General features: G+C 27.1%; 2 protein-coding genes across 2 annotated transcripts; one reads left to right on the top strand and one right to left on the bottom strand.

Moving 5' to 3' along the window:
• Positions 1–1,989: 1,989 nt before the first annotated feature.
• Positions 1,990–15,130, bottom strand: LOC103573732 (differentially expressed in FDCP 8 homolog). The gene is made up of 7 exons (XM_014441848.2): positions 14,780–15,130; positions 14,410–14,701; positions 11,945–12,115; positions 9,023–9,264; positions 7,630–7,865; positions 4,747–4,984; positions 1,990–4,673 (listed from the first exon to the last, which is right to left on the bottom strand). The coding sequence occupies exons 1-7, from the start codon at positions 14,981–14,983 to the stop codon at positions 4,620–4,622; spliced, it is 1,437 nt and encodes a 478-aa protein (XP_014297334.1). The 5' UTR covers positions 14,984–15,130; the 3' UTR covers positions 1,990–4,619.
• Positions 15,131–17,517: 2,387 nt separating this feature from the next.
• On the top strand, positions 17,518–18,977 carry LOC103573734 (uncharacterized). The gene is made up of 4 exons (XM_008552922.1): positions 17,518–17,764; positions 18,285–18,428; positions 18,497–18,646; positions 18,714–18,977. The coding sequence occupies exons 1-4, from the start codon at positions 17,699–17,701 to the stop codon at positions 18,894–18,896; spliced, it is 543 nt and encodes a 180-aa protein (XP_008551144.1). The 5' UTR covers positions 17,518–17,698; the 3' UTR covers positions 18,897–18,977.
• The last annotated feature ends 2,863 nt before the right edge of the window (positions 18,978–21,840 follow it).

The following is a 21,840-nucleotide window of genomic DNA, read 5'->3' as shown; positions in this document are numbered from 1 at the left end:
GTCAATAATAACGTCAAAATTTCGAATTTCGTTCTGTTGTATATAAAGTTATATCCGCTTAACAGTACCAAAATCGGGCAACTTAGTGCTATATATATATGTATATACAGATATAAATGTAGATCAGTTGGAGTATGTTTACGTAGTAATTGCGTCAAAAATACGTATAATTATCTCTAATTAAGTAATTATTATTAACTAACAATTAATGATGTATCAGATAATTTTCAAAATTTTTAAAATATAATCCGTGATTAACTTTCTTATGTTCTATCTAGCTACCCGCAATGTCTATATTTGAAAATTACCTCTCTAATAAGGGATCTACAGTGTATATATATATAATTTAGTGCTATCTATAGATCAATGAAATTATCATTTTTATTTAGTAATTGCGTTGAAAATATGTATAGATCTCTAATTAATACATTATTATTGACAAACAATGAATTAGGCGTCAAATAATACTAAAAATTGAAAAATATAATAACACACCAAAAAAAAAAAAATAAATCCTACCAAAACCAGATTCTCTGTAGAAAGTCGCGCCAAGTACATGTTTAAAATTTTTTAAAAGTAAAAAAAAAATTATTTTTTACAAAAAAAAAAGTCAAATCGAAAAAATACCAAGTACCCAGTATGATGCGAAATCATAACAAACATTTTCATAAAATTTAAAAAAAAAAATTGTATATCAAAATTTCAATGTACTTGGTGTGCGTTACTACATGGACTCAAGTAAAATTAATTTCTAATAAAATCAAATATGTTTTTTTTTTACTCTGTTGTAAGCACACTAAGTACATTGAAATTTTGATGTACAATTTTTTTTTTAATTTTATGAAAATGTTTATTATGATTTTGCATCATACTAGGTACTTGGTATTTTTTCGATTTGACTTTTTTTTTGTAAAAAATAATTTTTTTTTTACTTTTAAAAAATTTTAAACGTGTACTTAGCGCGACTTTATACAGAGAATCTGTTTTTGGTAGGATTTTAAGTACTTGGTATTTTTTCGATTTGATTTATTTTTTTTTGTAAAAAATAATTTTTTCTTAAGGTAAATGTCCCTATACCGGAACAAGACCCAATACCGGAACGATTTGATAATCATTATATTATATTTCAACTCGTACGCGATGAAACTAAATAAAACTTTCTTTATTTGAAACCTTAATCTTTCACTTAAAAAATAAGATATAAAATAGATTTTAGAAAATAATTGAAATATAAAAAAAAAATGTTAATTAGAGCAATAGTCTCGGATTCATGACTTTTTCATGTCTCTTAATGGTTTTGCTAAGAAATCAGTCAATGGTCTTAAGCTTATAGAAAATGCATAGAATTACTTTCAAATAATTTTTTTTTTTGTATATGCATCTTGAATGACATAAAATTCAAGAAAACATATTAAAAATATGAAAAAAATAGTATTATTATATTAATTTTACTGTTCGTCTATTGGTACACCAAAATGAACCGGTGCCCAGTACCGGAACAGCCAATTATATTAATGTTATCGATAGACATTAACAGTGAGTTTTATTGACTGGCTAAATCAAGTACAACATTAATTATTACTGGAGCCCTAATATTTAATGCAGTATGTATAATTGTTATACGAAATAGATTAAGTATAGATAAACTCTAATTTAAATCATACAAAATTAATTTTTGTTTTTAGTTTTTTTTTTTTTTAATTATTTTTCTAGTATAACCTCAAATGATTTATTTTGTTTCTATTCTTTAAAGAATATAATAGAAAATAAAAAAAAAATTTTGAACTAATTAGTTCAAAATATTTATTTTCATGGAATATTCAATCATTTTAAAATTTTAAATACATTTTACATTATGGGTGTGATATAGCAGACATCAGACAAATTTAAAATTATTAATAAATCGAGTAAATAATTGATAAAATAAAATTTAAAAAAATGCAAATTCAAAAAATTTTGAAATTAATAGTGCTTTTTTTGTAAATATTATTTTTTTAATTATTTATCTTATTTATTTATAATTCTAAAGTTCTCTGATGTCTGCTACATTCATACGCGTTTTGCATTAATATTGTTTAATAATTATTAATATTTTCTCCATGAATAAATGCAAAAAATAACTTATTTTATTTTCTGTTCCGGCATTAGGACAACCGAATTCCCGTATTGGGACAAGGCTATTTCAGCGTTCCGGTATTGGATCTTTTGGGTGTCATAGAAAAAATTTTTTTTTTTATATTAAATTTAAGAAAAATGAACTAATTTGATTATTTTTGCATTGGTAAATGTCTATTCTATATGATGTAATAAATTATTTTGGTTTATAATTTATTTGAATATTTTTAAAACGATAAAAATCAGTCATATACCCTTCGTCGTTCCGGTATTGGGACATTTACCTTATTTGTAAAAAATTTTAAACGTGTACTTGGCGCGATGTTATACAGAGAATCTGTTTTTGGTAGGATACGATAATCTAGACAGGATGTGGATTCAATGTCAAATATTAACAATAAATTATTGACCCTCAAATTTATATATATAATAAATAAAAATAAACAATGATTTAAATATTTATAAACTTTTAAAAGAAACATAACATATTTTATTAACATTTAATAATTTTTAAAATATTTTTGGTTATCATGCATAAGAAAGGCTCCACACATTTTTTTAAATTCCATGTGTATACATTTTAAATATATATAATTAAACTTTTCCCAGATATTCAGTTCACGACGAACTAAATTTTCTAGACTTATATGGTGTTATAGATAAAACAGATACCTATTCGTCTTGCACCTAAAGATAAAAAATTGATAAAAATGCTAATTTTACAAAATAAATTTTTAAATGTACAATGATAATTTTTATATAGACCCGTTAGATGGACGGTGAAGTTAAAAAGGTTGGTCGGAGAGCTACAATAATTTGAAGCTCTTGTAGTACTCGAAAATTGACATTTTTTTGTTATGACATTAATCTTGCGATGCAAGTAGTTTGGACGGTATTCGCTTCCCTTTACTAGTATAGCGCAGAGCGAATCTCGCAACATTTTTTTAATTAATAAGCTACCAGCCGATTGTTCACAACAGCCAACCGTTATGGAATCCCGTAAATCAAGTTATGAATATTTTTTGAGTCACAATAACTAAATATTTTGTGTTATTTGTGTAGACTACGATTTTATGATTGAATGATGATTGAGACAAAGACTAGATTAATAAAAATGTTAAATTTGATAAATATATCAGAATATTCGCTTATTGTTAATTAGACCAATAAACAATAAATAATAATAATAATAATAATTTAGATATTAATCAAATTTTGGTGACTGACTTAAGAGTCAATACACAGAAAAATAAGGAAATTATGTCAAATAGTGCGTGTTTGCACGGAACTTAAAAATTTCGAAGATAATGTTGAAATCAAGGATATTTTATACTTTATGTATAAACTTATAAATTACTTGTGCAAAAATATATTCTATACACCGATACTTATCTGATAATAAAACATGTTTCAAAGCAATATGTATAAAATTGGATTTTTGCTTATGAAAAATAGGTGGAGCCGTACTTGTGCATATTTACCATATTGTGACTAAAACTTTACACTGAAAAAAAAAATTAATATTTTCAAGAACAAATCCCTGATTTGAGTATTTTAGTTACTTAAATAGTGCTAAGCAATTACATTTTTCAATCAAGTAAAATAATTACTTTATTCAGCTATTTTATTTACTTGCTTAACACTAAGAAAAAAAATCTGGGCGTCGGTTGACCCTGCGGGACGCAAAACCCCATAACTTCCCTAAATGCTATCACATGCAATTGTTTTTTATGATATTTTCAAGTGTAAACGTGCGTTTTGATTTTACGATTCGAAAATCGAGCGCAAAGTCTAACTGATTCTACGGCCATCTATTAGAATGATTTGTATATTAATTAACACTTCCTTAGTCACTTGGGGGCCATGTCAGAGGCCACCTAAATCGAATTCGAACTTAGACGACAGTGGGGTAGTTCCACCCCTCCAAAATTAAGATATAAAACCATTTTTGACAATTTCTTTCTCCAAAGATATCTCGCGAACACATTAACCGATTTTGATAATTGAGGCGGCAATCGACGTATTTTATTGAATTCTAGAGCTAATGAAAATTTCATTTTGTTGCAAAAACAAATTTTTTTCTTAGTGCAAGAATTTTTTTCTAATTTTTAATTATATCTCCCTTCAATTCCTTTTTTTTTTGTTCAATCAATTAATTGCTTTATTAAAGTTTTTAATTGTAATAAATTTGAGAAGGTATCAACTAAATTTAATAAATATTTGCTTGCCCTAAGTAATTGATGTTTTTAGAAATTAATTACTAAAGTAAACCAACAGTTTTGTTGAAATAAAAACTATCAATTCAACTTTACAAAAAAATTACTCATTTTGAGTATTCATGGTAACAAAAACAATTACTTGAATTTAATTTTTTTTCTCAGTGTAAATATAATTAAAAAACATGATTTTTTTTTGGTACCATTAACCGATGTCCTATTAATTATTATAAAAACAATTATTTCTATGTACAATTATATTCAATTACTACCTCTATTACTATGAATTTATATACAATTCGGTATGTCAGTATTTCCCCCACTTCCATACCCTGCGAGTATCTAAAGAGATGACAATCTGTTATTTTCCAACCCAAAAATATTATTACAGTTTTTGTGCATAAATCTAACGCACCGAGTCATTTGTTGTCAACAAATTGTCACCATCATCATTATTATCATTGACATCCTCATTAATTTGATTGTCATTAGTGGAGCGTCTTTTTTCAATACGCGCACACTTCGGGCAACGGTGATTTCTTTTGGACCAACAAACACGATGATGAACTGCATTGCATTGTTGGCATGAAATAGCACTTGGGTCCCATGGGAATATTACTTCATCATTACCGCAAATTTCACATAAATGACCACTAAAAAATTATTAGTTCAATTCAATTTGTATCGCATCAATGACGAAGCGGTTTGAAATTAGTTTAACAAAAACCAAGCAAGATATATTCACTCTATTTATAATAATAATAATAATATAATTGATTTCTTATAATTCTATAAATAACTTCAATTTAATGATTTGAACAATTAATAATCACGGACACGCAGAGAATTTTATTGTAAATATTATCCAAAAATTTTAGGTAAAGGTTGAATACCTCGATATTTTTGAGAATAATACTATTCGTTTCAGTAATTTTCAATAGGTTTTTCAATAGGTAAAATTTATGATAAGAAATAAAAGATATCTAAAAATACTGGGTGCAATATAGAAAATCAACCATTTTAAATTTTAAAATTATAACTTTTTCGGCACTCTATACACGGAGAAAAAAGTATAGTAAAAATTACAATACTGTAGTAAAATTTACTAACAGATATGAAAAAATACATTCTGTATTGTAATTATTACTAAACGTTTAGTAAAATTTACTAGTTAGTAATTATTACTTTATAAGATATTCAACATTACTATGCATAATGTATTTTTTGCTAAGACGATTATACTTTTTACTATTTGTATAGTAAATTTTACTATAAATACTGTTAATAAATACTAATTTAAGAAAGTTAATTTTCTAATACAATATAGGATTTGTTACTATACAAAATATTAAAAATTACTATGCAATGTATGTTTTGCTAACACGATTATATTTTTTTACTATCTGTATAGTAAATTCTACTATGCATAGATAAAATTCAAAGTTGGTGGGAATAGCATATACAAATATGTATTACAAGTTCTGAAAGTTTTGTCCAAAGGAGACATCGGGCCGTCAGACATAGGAAAGGACTCGCGCGCGGGAGATCAGGGTTCGAATCTCGGTTGAAACAAGTAATTTTTTAAAAAACAAAAATCGAAACCAACACCAATACTGATCACATAAATAACAATAATAATCAAAATGATAGCAATATAATAAAAAGTTAAAAGCTAATAAAAATTTAATTTTATTTTTTCCATTCTAGTATAGTAAAATTTACTAAAAATTTGGAAAATCCAAAAGTTCACGACTCATAATGCTCATTTATTGTGAAATAATAAAATAATAAAAAAATGGCGGGAAGTACGAATAAATTCAAAATATATACAATTTTCTGTCATTAAAATTTGTTGTTTTTTTTTTTTTTTTTTAATTATATTAATAATTTTTTATAATTATAAAAGAATTTTCTCAAAATATCTCGATTAATAACAAAAAAAAATATATGTAAATAAAAATAAATAAAAAAAAAAAGAATTGAATTGAAAAAATGCAGGCTTACTAATTAGCGATAGCACAAAAAAAAACAGCTGTACTAGAACGGTTATTCGCAAGCGCTTCTGGTGGAATAAATGTATGTATAATGTATAGATATATCACCATCCATGTTAATTTTACATAGATATATATATGTATAGTTATACAGCCTTTTTATTCTTTTATTAATTGTAATTAAACGACACTGAGTTACCTAGCCATTTTCAATAGGAAATCTACAAATCGTTCAAAGAATTTAAAAAAAAAAAATTTGATTCAATCACTGGATTTTTTCGCAAGTTATCGTGTATACGGGATCCGTACATGACGGACAGGAAATTTTTTTAAACTATTTTGATGTTTTGTCGGTTTTTATTAAACTAAATAAATTTTTGAAAAGTATGGAATTAATCTCCATTAAATTATCTTCAAAATGGTGTGCAACATTTCTTAATTCCGTGAATCAACAAAGGTATAATAATTGAAATAGTTTCCGAAGTGAGACGAAAAAAATTTTTCGATCGTAAATCACTCTCCGATGCTTCCCATCATGAGTCGTGCAATTACTAAACGGCTTGTAAAATATGCTTTTATCTGTTTATTAATTTTTCATACAAATCATAAGCGTTTAAAGATTACTATTTAAATTTACTAATTATTCTCATATTTTTTAGTAATCTTTACTATATTCTTTTCTCCGTGTAGTACTTAGTATGGTAATTCCTTCAGAAATCTTTTGAATTAAAGTTAGTTGAAATATTCGACTTTTTTCGTTCATTCCAGTACTGATAGGTTAGAATAAATTACATGAAGTATTGAGGCGAAAGCGAGCATCTCTATGTGAAACATCTTATGAATTTTCTTTGCTATTTTAATATATAGATATGTATTTGAATGCTCATAAAATTTTGAAAAACTTTAGTAAATGTAATATTTTTAGTATCGTTAACGTCGATTAAGTTTAATAAACATTTCCTGCCCAAAAAACTTCAAGTAGGTACTTATGCATAGCCTGCTCAAGATTGCTCAATACGCGCAATGTTACCCATACTATTTCTTCCCCCTTCAGTTTTAACTTGAGAAGATCTTGAACAAGCCGTGCGCAAGGTAGATCTAACATGCTTTTGGCGGCGATTTTCTCTATAATTGAATAACTTCACCAAAATTCTTGTGTAAGGCCAGTCATTATGATTTTATATACTTAAATTATAAAAAAAATATCGGAAGTTTTATAGGAAATCTTTTAAAAAGTTAAAATTTGACATTTTAAATTATGATCTTGCTTAATTTTTTAGTAAATTTTTTGTTATGTTACTTACCGAGCTCGGCACAATTCACATAATTCTGTAATATGCTCACGCATCAAATCACAAGCCGTGCGAATCTCTTCCATTAATATACCATTTTGAAAATCAACAAGATCTTTTATCGAATAATTACCTGAATTTTCAATCATATGCGTACGTAATCCAGTGCGCCATGGCAATCCTTGTACATCAGCTTCCTGACAAAACACTAAATATTTTTTCATCATTTGTAATTCTTCGCGTAACCTCTGGGAAAAATCAAACAAATGTTCAAAAATTGAAAAGTGCGCACCTCAATTGCTCGTCATAATTATTAATAAGGTAAAAGTCCCCATTATTGACACTCTAACAATGTCTATGATTGTTTGAATTTTTTAATCGTATTTAAAATTAATACAATCAACTTTTTTTGCATTGGAAGTTTTAATTGATGTCTCTACTTGTATATTTGAATTAATTTACCTAAATAGCAATAAATCAAATAAAAAATATATTAATTTAAAACCAACAAGTCGAGTGTAGGTATTATTGACAAAGTAAAATAGTGTCAGAGCCAACTATTGACATATCATGGACCCCATTATTGATAGATCTAATGCGCATGCGCAGCAGTTTATAAAAAATTATTAAAGACCACCGTCAATTAGGTTCAAATTAATTATAAATATTTTGATTAAAAACGACAAAATACGATAATTACAATTAAAAATTCATCTAGAACACAGTTTTATTTTTTTATAAATTCGACGACACTATTCCTGCTTTGACAATTTTTTATTCAATGTTTTGTTTATTATGAAATTACTAGACAGCGTGTGAACATAAATATATCGATATGTATGTTATGAAGGTTAAGTTACTTTAGTTTGTGGCCTGTCGCTAGTCACACGTGAATTTTTATGTATCAACTATTAACACCCGATATTTTTAAATGATAATTAAGATTTATCAATCTAAATCAATGACTCTAGGCTTATTTAGACTATAAATAACCTGAAACAATTTTTAATAATACACTTACATCAGAACTGTATCGAGAAATCCGTTTCCAAAAATACGATCTGTCTAAACGAAATTGTTAAGAAATTTAAAACATTCTAGCGATGGTGGTCTACTCGGAAAAATAAATTTTTTTTACAGCGAATAGTTTATACCCAGAAATAAAATTGAGCTATTTTTCCATTTAAAAATATCAAAAAATTGATAACAAGTATTGAGCAAAATGATTATTCATACAGTTAATTAAAAAATTAATAAATTAAAACAATATGTCCATAGTAGGGACCCCGCCAATAATGGTGGCTTTTACCTTATGTCATTCTTTTTTTTATAACTTCAATTGTATCATTATTTTAATCATTGTTTTATATTATTAATTATTTTAACAAAGAAAAAACAAACGTACTTTAATGAGTGACAAATCAGGCACTAATTCAAATAATTTAGGATTCAGTTGCTCTAATAGAAGAACAGGACGTTCATTTAGTAGGTGTAAAAGTTGTGCTGCTGATCTACTGACTCGTTTTGGTTCCATGTCCCAATTTCTAATTACCCGTGCTGGTATTACAGCCATTGTATTCCAATGACAGCGCTGACAATAATACAATCCTGTATAGTCACAAAGTCGAGGTTCCACCCATACAGATTCTGAAATCAGACATTCGAATATACAAATATGAGTATACAATACGATCCTTGGAAGAAAAAAATTGTCAATGAACATTAACTACAGTGAAAATATGTAAGAATCTTATGGAATTGATAGCGTAAAGTTATTTTAAATATATTAAGTATTTTATTTTCTTTATGACATTAAGGTATTCCTTAAATATACCCCCCCCCCTCCTACTTTTTAAATTTATCTAATGGATTGTGCAGACACTGATACAAAGTTTTAAATTTAAACTCTTATATATACAAGGCTTAAAAAAAATTTTGTGTTATGTTATAGTTCAAGAAGTGTGCAAGAATATTGAAGATTCTATTTCTATAGAATTTTTTACACTGCTATCCAGGCTAAAAGCACGGCTTCGATTTAATTCTTTTTAGCATAAGCCAGTTAGTCCCGATTTTCTATAAATATTCTATGGAATTTCTATAAAATTTTTCTAGGATGATTACAAAATCTATAATAAAATATAAACTTTTCCTGGTTTCTAAGATATTTGGGGGTGTGTAGAATAGATCTGATGCCCTACACACGGGATCAGTCAAGTAATTTCAGATATTTGCGTGCTTACTTATTTTTATATCGAAGGTACCCGCGGGTAGTAAGGCCTAAGTGACAGAAATGATATTTAAAATAATCGCCTTCGCTAAAGGCTACACTAGTAGAAGGGTTTTACATAGAGATGTTACGACAAATTTATAGAGTCTCGATACCACGTTCTCTGTTTTCTATATTTCATCATCCGTCATATGATGTCGTAGCGCAGAAGAAATTATAAAAACCAATCTAGTCTTCTGACTCTTGAAAAGTATTGTTGCTAAATTTAAGTGATGATTCATCTCTAGTACCAATTTTATTAAGTAGGGGAGCGTGGGGTCGCCCCGATCGCCTAACAAATAAATCTTCAAAATTTTTCAAATTATCCTTATTAGATCATAAAATGAACTTTATCTTATTCTATGGAATCTAGAGAACCAAAGACACATACTTAAAAATTAAAGTATAAAAGTAAATAGAAATATTTGATGAATTTAAAAAATTGTAAGTTTGACCGGGGCGACCCGACACGGTCATTTGGCGGGTCATCCCGGTCATTGCTAATTTTAAATAAAAAATTAAGAATCGAAAGTCGTATTGCTGAAATTTCATCAAATTAAAATTTTATTTGGTCAACTAAAACTTAAGAAGTAAAGAAAAAAATGTAAAATTAATAATTAACAACATTTAACTTTTTTTCCATTTTCCGTCCTCGCTTACGAGGCATCTATAATTTAATTATTTGTTCATTAATATTATTACAAAAATGTTACGATGTTGTAGAAGAAAATGCCCCTGATGAACAAAAAAATTTTTAGATTAAATTTTCAAAAAGCTTACCTCAATTAATTAATTGCTAATTAAATAAGATATTGGTAATATTTTTATTAAACAAACCCACGACTTGTCAGTCGAAAAAACAAGTGAATCAATTGACCGTTGTAACCCCATAACTTTGATCAGTACGACCCCAACTAATTTTTGAGAAAATAAACTGCATTTAAAAAAAAAGGATTGAAAATTATACTTTTATAAAAATTGAAATGGTTTAAGAAATGTCTGTAGATTATATACATATCAATTATAAACTCTTTTTTTCTCGTAAAATATATAAAAAAACCTTATGATAATGTCCTTGATTTTTAGATCAAAAGTCGATCTATTTTTTATTTATTATTTATTTTCAATAAGTAATTAATTTATAACGTTAGGGCTCATTAATTACCTCTAATTCAATGAGAGTATAAAATAAAAATAAATTCAAAATCTATAATATGATAGAATTTTCAAAATTTGGGTGACCGGAGTGACCCGCTGACCGGGACGACCCCACGCTCCCCTATAGTATAATTTTTGTTTGTTTACAGTAAAAATTACCATTACTTCATTATATTTTATGGCTAATGCATTGAAATAAAGATTAATGATACATTTCGATAATTAAATGCAATATTTTCGATTCTATTCAAAATCTCCCTTAGCTAGGCCTTATTACCCTCCAGTACTTTACTCAGTCATATTAAAAAAAAAGAAAGGGATATCTGAATTAAATACAAGAGATGAATACCTGGTTGTTTGAAAGGACTACCAAAACAAAGTAGCGACAATCCTTTTATGGCAGCTTGCAATTAAAAATTATTTATTATTTATAGGTAAGTAGGCAGTGTTTTTTTTTTCTTTAACATAAAACAATTACATAACAAATAATGACTAAAGAGCAACTTTTTCAGTAAATCAAATCGTTATTCAGGTTGTATTACATAACCAATTATCATAAAAAAAAAGTTTTTATAATGGTTAATCATCATCTTTATAATAATAATAAAATCATATATTAAATATAATTTTCTAGATTAAAATGATTCCATTATTATTATCATACTTATGAAGTGAAAGGTAGGTTAATAAATTAAATTTAAATCATAAATCTACTTAATTACTACGTTTAAATATTTTACGTTGCACATATTTGTAAGTGTCCATCAAGTTGGTGACTTGACTTATTCATTTAAATTATAATTATGACCCATTTTTAATAATATGGTTTGCATTTTATAGTGAATAAGATTAATCACAATAATCTTTTAAATAATGAAATATAAAAAGTAAAAAATGACTCACTAAATGTTAGACGTGTATGACATTCAGCACATTTATATCCTTGGGCAGAAAGACCTTTTTCAGGGCAAATTTCTTTTGTGAAAATATAACCACCGGCTTCACTCGCTAATACATGGGCACAGACACGTCTTATATCAGTAATGCATTTCCAATGGCATGAAAAACCACAATCTAAAAAAATTAAAAAAATTATCAGACATCTTTATTAGTGTACCACCAAGGGAGAAAAATAGGGCATTCCAAGCCACGCATCTTATTGCCTGGTGGCAAACATTCGGATTGGGACGTCCGATCTTCCCCCGTGGCGTGTATGGGGCATTCCACGCCAGAAAAATTGGATTTTTTTGAAAAAAGTGAAAAAAAAAATTAAAGATACCTATCAATAATTTTATTGTAATTTTTTTCAAAATCTCCACTTAAAAAAAAAGAAAATAAAAAAAAAGTTGCCATTTGGTTTATTTTTGATCAAGTCAAAGGCTTTTGAACTAGCGATGTGCGTTAGATTTATTTTTCAAGTGGTTGGAATGCCCTAATTTTTTCCCGTGGTGTATAATATACTATTTTCTCAGTGTAAGGTAAAAGTCCCCATTATTGACACTCTAACAATGTCTATGATTGTTTGAATTTTTTAATCGTATTTAAAATTAATACAATCAACTTTTTTTGCATTGGACGTTTTAATTGATGTCTCTACTTGTATATTTGAATTAATTTACCTAAATAGCAATAAATCAAATAAAAAATATATTAATTTAAAACCAACAAGTCGAGTGTAGGTATTATTGACAAAGTAAAATAGTGTCAGAGCCAACTATTGACATACCATGGGCCCCATTATTGATAGATCTAATGCACATGCGCAGCAGTTTATAAAAAATGATTAAAGACCACCGTCAATTAGGTTCAAATTAATTATAAATATTTTAATTAAAAACGACAAAATACGATAATTACAATGAAAAATTCATCTAGGACACAGTTTTATTTTTTTATAAATTCGACGACACTATTCCTGCTTTGACAATTTTTTATTCAATGTTTTGTTTATTTTGAAATTACTAGACAGCGTGTTAACATAAATATATCGATATGTATGTTAAGGAGGTAAAGTTACTTTAGTTTGTGGCCTGTCGCTAGTCACACGTGAATTTTTATGTACCAACTATTAACACTCGATATTTTTAAATGATAATTAAGATTTATCAATCTAAATCAATGACTCTAGGCTTATTTAGACTATAAATAACCTAAAACAATTTTTAATAATACACTTACATTAGAACTGTATCGAGAAATCCGTTTCTAAAAATACGATCTCTCTAAACGAAATTGTTAAGAAATTTTAAACATTCTAGCGAAGGTGGTTACTCGGGAAGATACATTTTTTTTACAGCGAATAGTTTATACCCAGAAATAAAACTGAACTATTGTTCCAGTTAAAAATATCAAAAAATTAGATCTGTTTTAAAATAAATGATAAATTCAAATATTTTTTCTTTAATTCAAGTTTATAAATCGTATTTATTTTATATAGGAATCTAATCTGTTTTTGACCGTACTATTCCTTATCCAGGCTAAAATCAGACTTATTTCCGTATGATATTTAGTGTGTTTTAAATCGGGTTTAGACTAAAAACAGACTTTTTTATTATAATTATTGGTCTGTGTTCAATTGCTTTTAAAGACAAAAACAGACTTTATGTACTATAATTTTTAGTTTGTTTTAAATCGATTTTAAATCGAAAACAGAACTTTTTATAAATAGAAATGATAATAATAATAATCTAGATTTATAAATTTATTTTAATTTTTTGGTATTTGAAACATGCTAATGCGCTTCCGTGATAAGATGTCACAAGAATTTTGATGTTTTCTAATACCAAAATATTTTAAATTTCATCCAGTAAAAAACAAAAATTTCTTGACATTTTAAGAGTTATTTTATCGCTTTTATTCAATGCTATAAATATGCAGTCAAGACAACTAAAAATTAAGCTGTCAAACTTTCATTAACTGCCGACATTTTTAAACAAAAGATACTGAGTAAATAGTAAACAAAAAATAATCAATTCTGTAGCTTAATATTTTTTTTATAAATATTGCCCATAAATAAAAATCTTCTAAGTCCATGATTTAATCCAGTTTTGTCCTTGCAAATTTTCAGAACTAAAATTTTCAAAGTTCAAGAATTAATCTAGTTTTGTCTGCCTGTAACGCAATTGTTTTTTAAAACAACAGGTTAAAAACAGCTTAAAATTTTTGTAAAAGATCAAAAACAGATCAAATAGTCCAATTAGACTAAAATCAGATCAAATTTTTTGACCCGGGAGTATTGAGCAATGCGATTATTCATACAGTTAATTAAAAAATTAATAAATTAACACAATATGTCAATAGTAGGGGACCTGTCAATAATGGGAGCTTTTACCTTAGTCGACTATTAAAAATGAAGAAATTCGAATTACCATTACAGGAATACCATGATTGTAACATCATCCAAATAGCGCCGCTGCAATGATCACAGTATAGAGGTCCAGTAGTAGGAATTTGATATTTTTGCGGTATTAAATGATGCCCTAAAATAACTTGAGTTTCAAATAAATTCAAATCCGAGGATTCTCGTAGTTCTTGAGCACGTAATCGTAATTCAATTAGCCGCCTCACAAGCCATTTACGCTCATCAGTACATTCTTGGCTGTCTAGTATCATTTGCTTACACTTCTCAATCATTTCATTCAAGTCATCGAGTGTTGCCGTCTGTTGAGAAATAAATCATATTAAAATTCTTCGACTAAATTAATTAATTGCTACCAGTAAACTATGAAAATTTCTTACCTTCGACAAAGACAGCAAAGCCTCGACTGATTTCAAACTGAATGGTACGGAAATTTTTTCTTCAGAATTATCGTCAGTATTATTTGTAATACAATCAGATACAGAAGATGATGGTGTTGATTCAGTATCAGAACTATTTGCTCTCATTCTGCTGTTAGTGTCATAATTGAAGTCTGTGTTATTGCTAATTTCTGACTCTGCCATAATATTTATATAAAAAATATATGTTTATGTATGGATATATTTATGATTGAAAATAAACATTTATTTGACGTTGACGTGATTCAGTCATCAGCTGTTTGTGTTTTATTTTCATTTACGTTGCTTGTAGTACACGAGTATAGTGAAATTCAACAGAATGTACATGGCTGACACCGAGGTCGATATGAAAATTTAGAAGCGCGGGATATTTGAATGAACGGTATAAGCGCCCCAATTCCACACGGAGAAAAAAGAATATTAAAATTACAATACTGTAGTAAAATTTACTAACAGATATGAAAAAATATATTCTGTATTGCAATTATTACTAAACGTTCAGTAAAGTTTACTAGTCAGTAATAATTACATAATAAGATATTCAAAATTACTTGTAATGTATTTTTTGCTAAGACGATTAGGCGAGACGGGGCAAGAAGGCCCACCTCAAAAATTAATCAAAAATCTTTTCTCTTGTTTTCTTTTAATTATCACAAATTCAGATTATTTACTAATTTTTAATCCTATACGTGAAACTAGGGGCAAAATGAATCACTCAAAAATTCTAAAAAAAATGTATTTTATATTATTATAACCTAGTTACCTATTTTACCGCAAAACACCATAATTTACGGCGAATTTGTCACAATTTGCCATGATTTACGGTATATTGCCGCAATTTACGGCAAAATACCGTATTTTACGGCAATTCTTCTGAATACCGTACATTACAGGAAATTTCCGGTAAAAATACCGTAGTGTTGCCTCAAAGTTTGCAGATAATTGTCGCAATTTTACTACAAGTTTGCCGTAAAATAGATATTTTATCGTAATTTGCGGTAGTTTGCGGTAAATTACGACAGTTCTTCGAAATGTCGTAAATTATGGCAATTTGCGCTAAACTACGGTAATTTACCGTAATTCTGATCTGCTAGATATTGTTCATGTTTTTTTTCTAAAAGCTACTATTATGCCCTAAAAAATATCCGGTATTTAAATCAATCGGTTCACAAGGTGCTGAAAATAACCATTTTTACTGATTTTCGGTATTTTTCGTTTTATTCAGAGACGGTAACAAACAAAGATATGAAAGTTGCAGCATCGAAGAATTTTATTACCCGAGAAAAAATTTTTACATATAATCATATAAAATTGTATATAATTATATATAACTCGATTATATATAATCATATTTGAAAAATAGCCAAATATAATCATATGTAATTATATATAATTATATATAACTATATAACTATACATAATTATATTTGGCCATTTTTCATATATGATTATGTATAATCGAGTTATATATACTTAAAAAATATTCTTGAAAAAAAAAAAAATTAAATACCGAATTTTTGATTTGGTTATTACCGCGCGAACGCATTACAAATTCAGAAACAAGAATTGATAGCAGTAAATGATGAAAAAATCCTGGACGTCTGCTTGGTTCGAACACGGCTCCTCTTGGCTAGTCCTAAACGTTGATCACTGGTCCACATCACGAGAGTTCCAGTCATTTGCTTAATTGATGTATTTAGAGTGAAATGCCGGTAAAGACAGAGTTCATAAGTTTTCGTTATAGATTTTTACAAAAACTCCATGAACTTATATGAAATTCTGGGAAACATTAAATAATTTCACAAAATTATATGAAATTCGACCAATTGAAAAACTGAGTACTTTCAATTTTTGAATACCATGAAAAAAAAATTTTTTTTTTTTTGAAACACCCTAATGATTGTATACAATTATATATGGGTATATGTATAAGATTATATATAATTATATATGAGACAATTTTCTCGGAATAGTATTATATATAATTATGTATAATTATATGTAATTGTAAAATTGTAAAAATATATATATATATATATATATATATAAAGTATCATATATAATTATACATGGAGCTATGTATGACACTCTTCGTTTAAACATTGCATTTCGTATAATCATATATATTTATATATGATTATATATAAAAAAATGTTCTTGGAACAGTATTATATATAATCATATATAATTATATGTAATTGTACACAATTATATATGGACATATATAAGATTATATATAATTATATATGATTTTATATGAAAAAAATTTCTCGGAATAGTATTATATATAATCATATATAATTATATATGACGCTACATATGACTTTCTCCGTTTAAATATTGTATTATATATGATCATATATAGTTATACATAATTATGTATGATTATATATAAACATTTTTTCTCGGGTACAAACATTTCCTGAACTTATGAGCCGGATACCTTTCTACTGTCGATTCAGTATTCTTATCGTCTTATGGTCTTTTATTAATTTTTTCCTGACCATTCTCAGTATATATGTCTTTCAATTTTATAAAATTTCATATGAAAAAATTTTATCACGTGCAGCAATTTCCGGACTAAACTGAAATTATATAAAGTAAGATAGGAATGATTACTTTGTCCTTATTATTTACTATATATTGATGGTAAATGATAGAATAACTCAACATCCTGTTCCAATTCATCTAATGCAGATATTAATTATAGGTTATCAATCTTGATTTGATTAAACAACAATGTATCACAAATAAAAACTTATATAATAGATTTGATTATGATATTCCAGTAATGGAAAGCAATATAAATAGGCGCGAAAAAAATGTGATTACTTTGAATTTCAATTTGAACAGAAGATTAAATTACTTATAAGTGAAGTCATGAAACGTCTATTTATTCAATTTCTATTGACTATTTTATCAACCAACGTGGCATTTGGGCAGAATGTAAGTTTTTAAAATGTTTAAATTTAATTTAAAATAAAATAACTATACACGGAAAAAAATTATGAGAATGGTTCCTACAATTTTGTGACGGTTCATCCTATACCAGTATAGGAATGACGGCCATAAATTATGGGAGCAGTTCCTATAATTATAGGAGCCATCCCTATAATATTGTGGGAATCTCCCCATACTATTATGAGAACTATTCCTATAATTTATAGGAATGGTTCCTATAACTTATAGGGATTGTTCCTATATATCATGGAAATGATTCCCATGACATAAGAAGTATTCCATAAATTTTAGGAATCGTTGCTATAAATATTATAGGAATAGTTCCTATACTATTATAAGAACCATTCCTATAGATTATAGGAACCATTTCTATAATTTATAGGAATAGTTCTTATAATTTATAGAAATCGTTCCTCGGTTTTGTCTCACCGGTGGTAAATCGACATTTGCATTGTTTTTTACCCAACCAATTACATAATATCTAGTATCTAATAATATATTTCAGCCAATAATAACATTTGAAAAAGTAACAACTGAAGTTGCAGCAAATAATCCATTCTTTGGTGATTTTTCCGCTGAAATACATGATCCTGGAGACACAGCATCCGTTAAAGTTCCAGTAAAAAAAGATCTACCTGATACCATGAGGGTAATTTTCATCATCATAAAATAAAACAAATAAATTATTAAAATTAAATTTTTTAAATTAAAAAATAGATGAAAGGAATTTTTGAATTTGATGGAGCTAGTATTGCAGAATTTGATATAACTCTTTGCGAAGCATTTGAAAATGAAGAATTTGCAAAAGATCTTTTGAGCCATGGGATACCGAAAGACAAATTCCCTAAAAAATGTCCAGCCATGACGGTAATTATTTCATTCTACACTTATGGACTCTTTAATTCATTTGTATATTCACTTTTTTTCATTGCAGGGCATGGATTATGAATTACACAAATACAAGTTTCAACCAGAAAAATTACCACCAAATACACCTGATGGTAAATTTTCTGGTGTTATTTCTGTGTATGAATCTGACAAAGATCCTTATGCGTCAGTAAGTTTCGAAGGGACAATCAGTCATAAACTACCTCAAGCACCCGGATTCGGTCGTTAATTATTGATAAATTTCGTTCTTCATTTTTTGGCGATGACCATATGGCGATAACCAGATGCATTTTTAGTAGTGTTTTTAGTACTTAAGCACAAATAATTATAATAATCATAGCATTTGCTTATGTAGTTGAATAAATAAGTTACGCATCAAATAATTGTTTAAAATTTTATTTATTCCATAACATCTGACTATATGAATTAATTGTATCAATAATCACAAACATTTACTCTTTTCATTAGTTGGTAAGCACACACAGAAGACAGTTTCGGAGAAATCAGAGAAAAATCTGTAAAAGAATTCACATACAGTTTACATGACATAACGTTTTACTTTAAGATGCACACAACCCATAGAAAGTTTGGAAATCCGCTCTATATCGGGCCATTACTGGGCCAAGAATCTACATATATGTCGATATATATTTTCCGATCTATGTCAGCATAAATGTCTACATATATGTCTACATATATTTTTTACTTATATAGCCGCATATTTGTCTCCATTTATATAGTATCTATTTATAATATACATGGAAAGAATATTATAGGAATGGTTCCCATAATGGTGTAGGAATTATACCCATACTATTGTAGGAATGGTTCCTATATAATATAGGAACCATCCCTATACCATTATAGGAACCATTCCCATAATATTATAGCAATGGTTCCTATAATTTAAAGGAATGATTCCTATAATATTATGGGAATGTTTCCAATACTATCATGGGAATATTAATTTTAAAAAAGTGTGAAAATTATTTCTTCACGGAAAGAAAATTATAAGAAGTATTACTAAGTATTATGGGAATGGTTCCCATAATATTATAGGAATGGTTCCTATATCATTATGAGAATGGTTCCCATAATGGTGTAGGAACTATACCCATACTATTGTAGGAATGGTTCCTATATAATATAGGAACCATCCCTATACCATTATAGGAACCATTCCCATAATATTATAGCAATGGTTCCTATAATTTAAAGGAATGGTTCCCATAATATTATAGGAATGGTTCCTATATCATTATGAGAATGGTTCCCATAATGATATGGGAATGGTTCCCATAATATTATAGGAATGATTCCTATAATGGTATAGGAACTGTTTCTATAATAGTATGGGTACAATTTTTATTCCATTATGGGAACCATTCCCATAATACATAGGAATACTTTCTATAATTTTCTTTCCGTGTATGTATTATATATTTCAAATTTTAAATAAGCATTTATGCTTTCATCTATGCCTACATTTATCTGAAAATTTAGTAGACATATATATTTTTTGCGCACATATATGTTACATATGGTGCATATAATTTTCACATATATATTTTTTCACGCAATTTAGACCGTAAATTTCATTAAATATAATAGTTAAGTTCGCCGATACCGTTTATATTTATTGTCATAAGGTAAATGTCCCAATACCGGAACGACGAAGGGTATATGACTGATTTTTATCGTTTTAAAAATATTCAAATAAATTATAAACCAAAATCATTTATTACATCATATAGAATAGACATTTACCAATGCAAAAATAATCAAATTAGTTCATTTTTCTTAAATTTAATATAAAAAAAAAAATTTTTTTCTATGACACCCAAAAGACCCAATGCCGGAACGCTGAAATAGCCTTGTCCCAATACGGGAATTCGGTTGTCCTAATACCGGAACAGTAAATAAAATAAGTTATTTCTTGCATTTATTCATGGTGAAAATATTAATAATTATTAAATAATATTAATGTAGAACGCGTATGAATGTAGCAGACATCAGAGAACTTTAGAATTATAAATAAATAAGATAAATAAATAAAAAAATAATATTTACAAAAAAAGCACTATTAATTTCAAAATTTTTTGAATTTGCATTTTTTTAAATTTTATTTTATCAATTATTTACTCGATTTATTAATAATTTTAAATTTGTCTGATGTCTGCTATATCACACCCATAATGTAAAATGTATTCAAAATTTTAAAATGATTGAATATTCAATGAAAATCAATATTTTGAACTAAAGAATAGAAACAAAATAAATCATTTGAGGTTATACTAGAAAAATAATTAAAAAAAAAAAAAAATAAAAACAAAAATTTATTTTTTATGATTTAAATTAGAGTTTATCTTTACTTAATCTATTTTTTATAACAATCATACATACTGCATTAAATATTAGGGCTCCAGTAATAATTAATATTGTACTTGATTTAGCCAGTCAATAAAACTCATCGTTAATGTCTATCGATAACATTAATATGATTGACTGTTCCGGTACTGGGCACGGGTTCATTTTGGTGTACCAATAGACGAACAGTCAAATTAATATAATAATACTATTTTTTTCATATTTTCAATATGTTTTCTTGAATTTTATGTCATTCAAGATGCATATCCAAAAAAAAGATTATTGAAAAGTAATTCTATGCATTTTCTATAAGCTTAAGACCATTGACTGATTTCTTAGCAAAACCATTAAAAGACATGAAAAAGTCATGAATCCGAGACTATTGCTCTAATTAACATTTTTTTTTTATATTTTAATTATTTTCTAAAATCTATTTTATATCTTATTTTTTAAGTGAAAGATTAAGGTTTCAAATAAAGAAAGTTTTATTTAGTTTCATCGCGTACGAGTTGAAATATAATATAATGATTATCAAATCGTTCCGGTATTGGGTCTTGTTCCGGTATTGGGACATTTACCTTACTCAATCAACAAAAATTACCGAATACAAATAAAAATTTAATGCTCAATAGAGTAAAAATTGCTCTCACCAACGTTTCAAGTGTACAATACAAATATAGTAAATATCATATTTATTAAGAGATTAGTATATCTCATATTTTTAAGTCGAGTACCCAATTAATATTATTTTCTGCTTGTACATAAGTCGGAAAAGGTTAACCTTTTTATAAACAGACAATTATTTT

The sequence above is a fragment of the Microplitis demolitor genome, chromosome 6 (genome assembly GCF_026212275.2).
Source record: "Microplitis demolitor isolate Queensland-Clemson2020A chromosome 6, iyMicDemo2.1a, whole genome shotgun sequence".
NCBI lineage: Eukaryota > Metazoa > Arthropoda > Insecta > Hymenoptera > Braconidae > Microplitis > Microplitis demolitor.
The sequence above is the reverse complement of the archived record's forward strand: the minus strand, read 5'-3'. Positions and strand labels throughout refer to the sequence as shown.

Bases quoted from the DNA above. Each gene is read 5' to 3' on its own strand.
- LOC103573732 (XM_014441848.2), bottom strand. From the start codon at position 14,983: ATGGCAGAGTCAGAAATTAGCAATAACACAGACTTCAATTATGACACT. The intron at 9,265-11,944 runs GTGAGTCATTTT...GTCTGATTTCAG, and splicing joins TCATACACGTCTAACATTTA to AATCTGTATGGGTGGAACCT. The intron at 7,866-9,022 runs GTACGTTTGTTT...GATTTTTCCCAG, and splicing joins CTGATTTGTCACTCATTAAA to AGGTTACGCGAAGAATTACA.
- LOC103573734 (XM_008552922.1), top strand. From the start codon at position 17,699: ATGAAACGTCTATTTATTCAATTTCTATTGACTATTTTATCAACCAAC. The intron at 18,429-18,496 runs GTAATTTTCATC...ATTAAAAAATAG, and splicing joins ATCTACCTGATACCATGAGG to ATGAAAGGAATTTTTGAATT. The intron at 18,647-18,713 runs GTAATTATTTCA...TTTTCATTGCAG, and splicing joins AAAAATGTCCAGCCATGACG to GGCATGGATTATGAATTACA.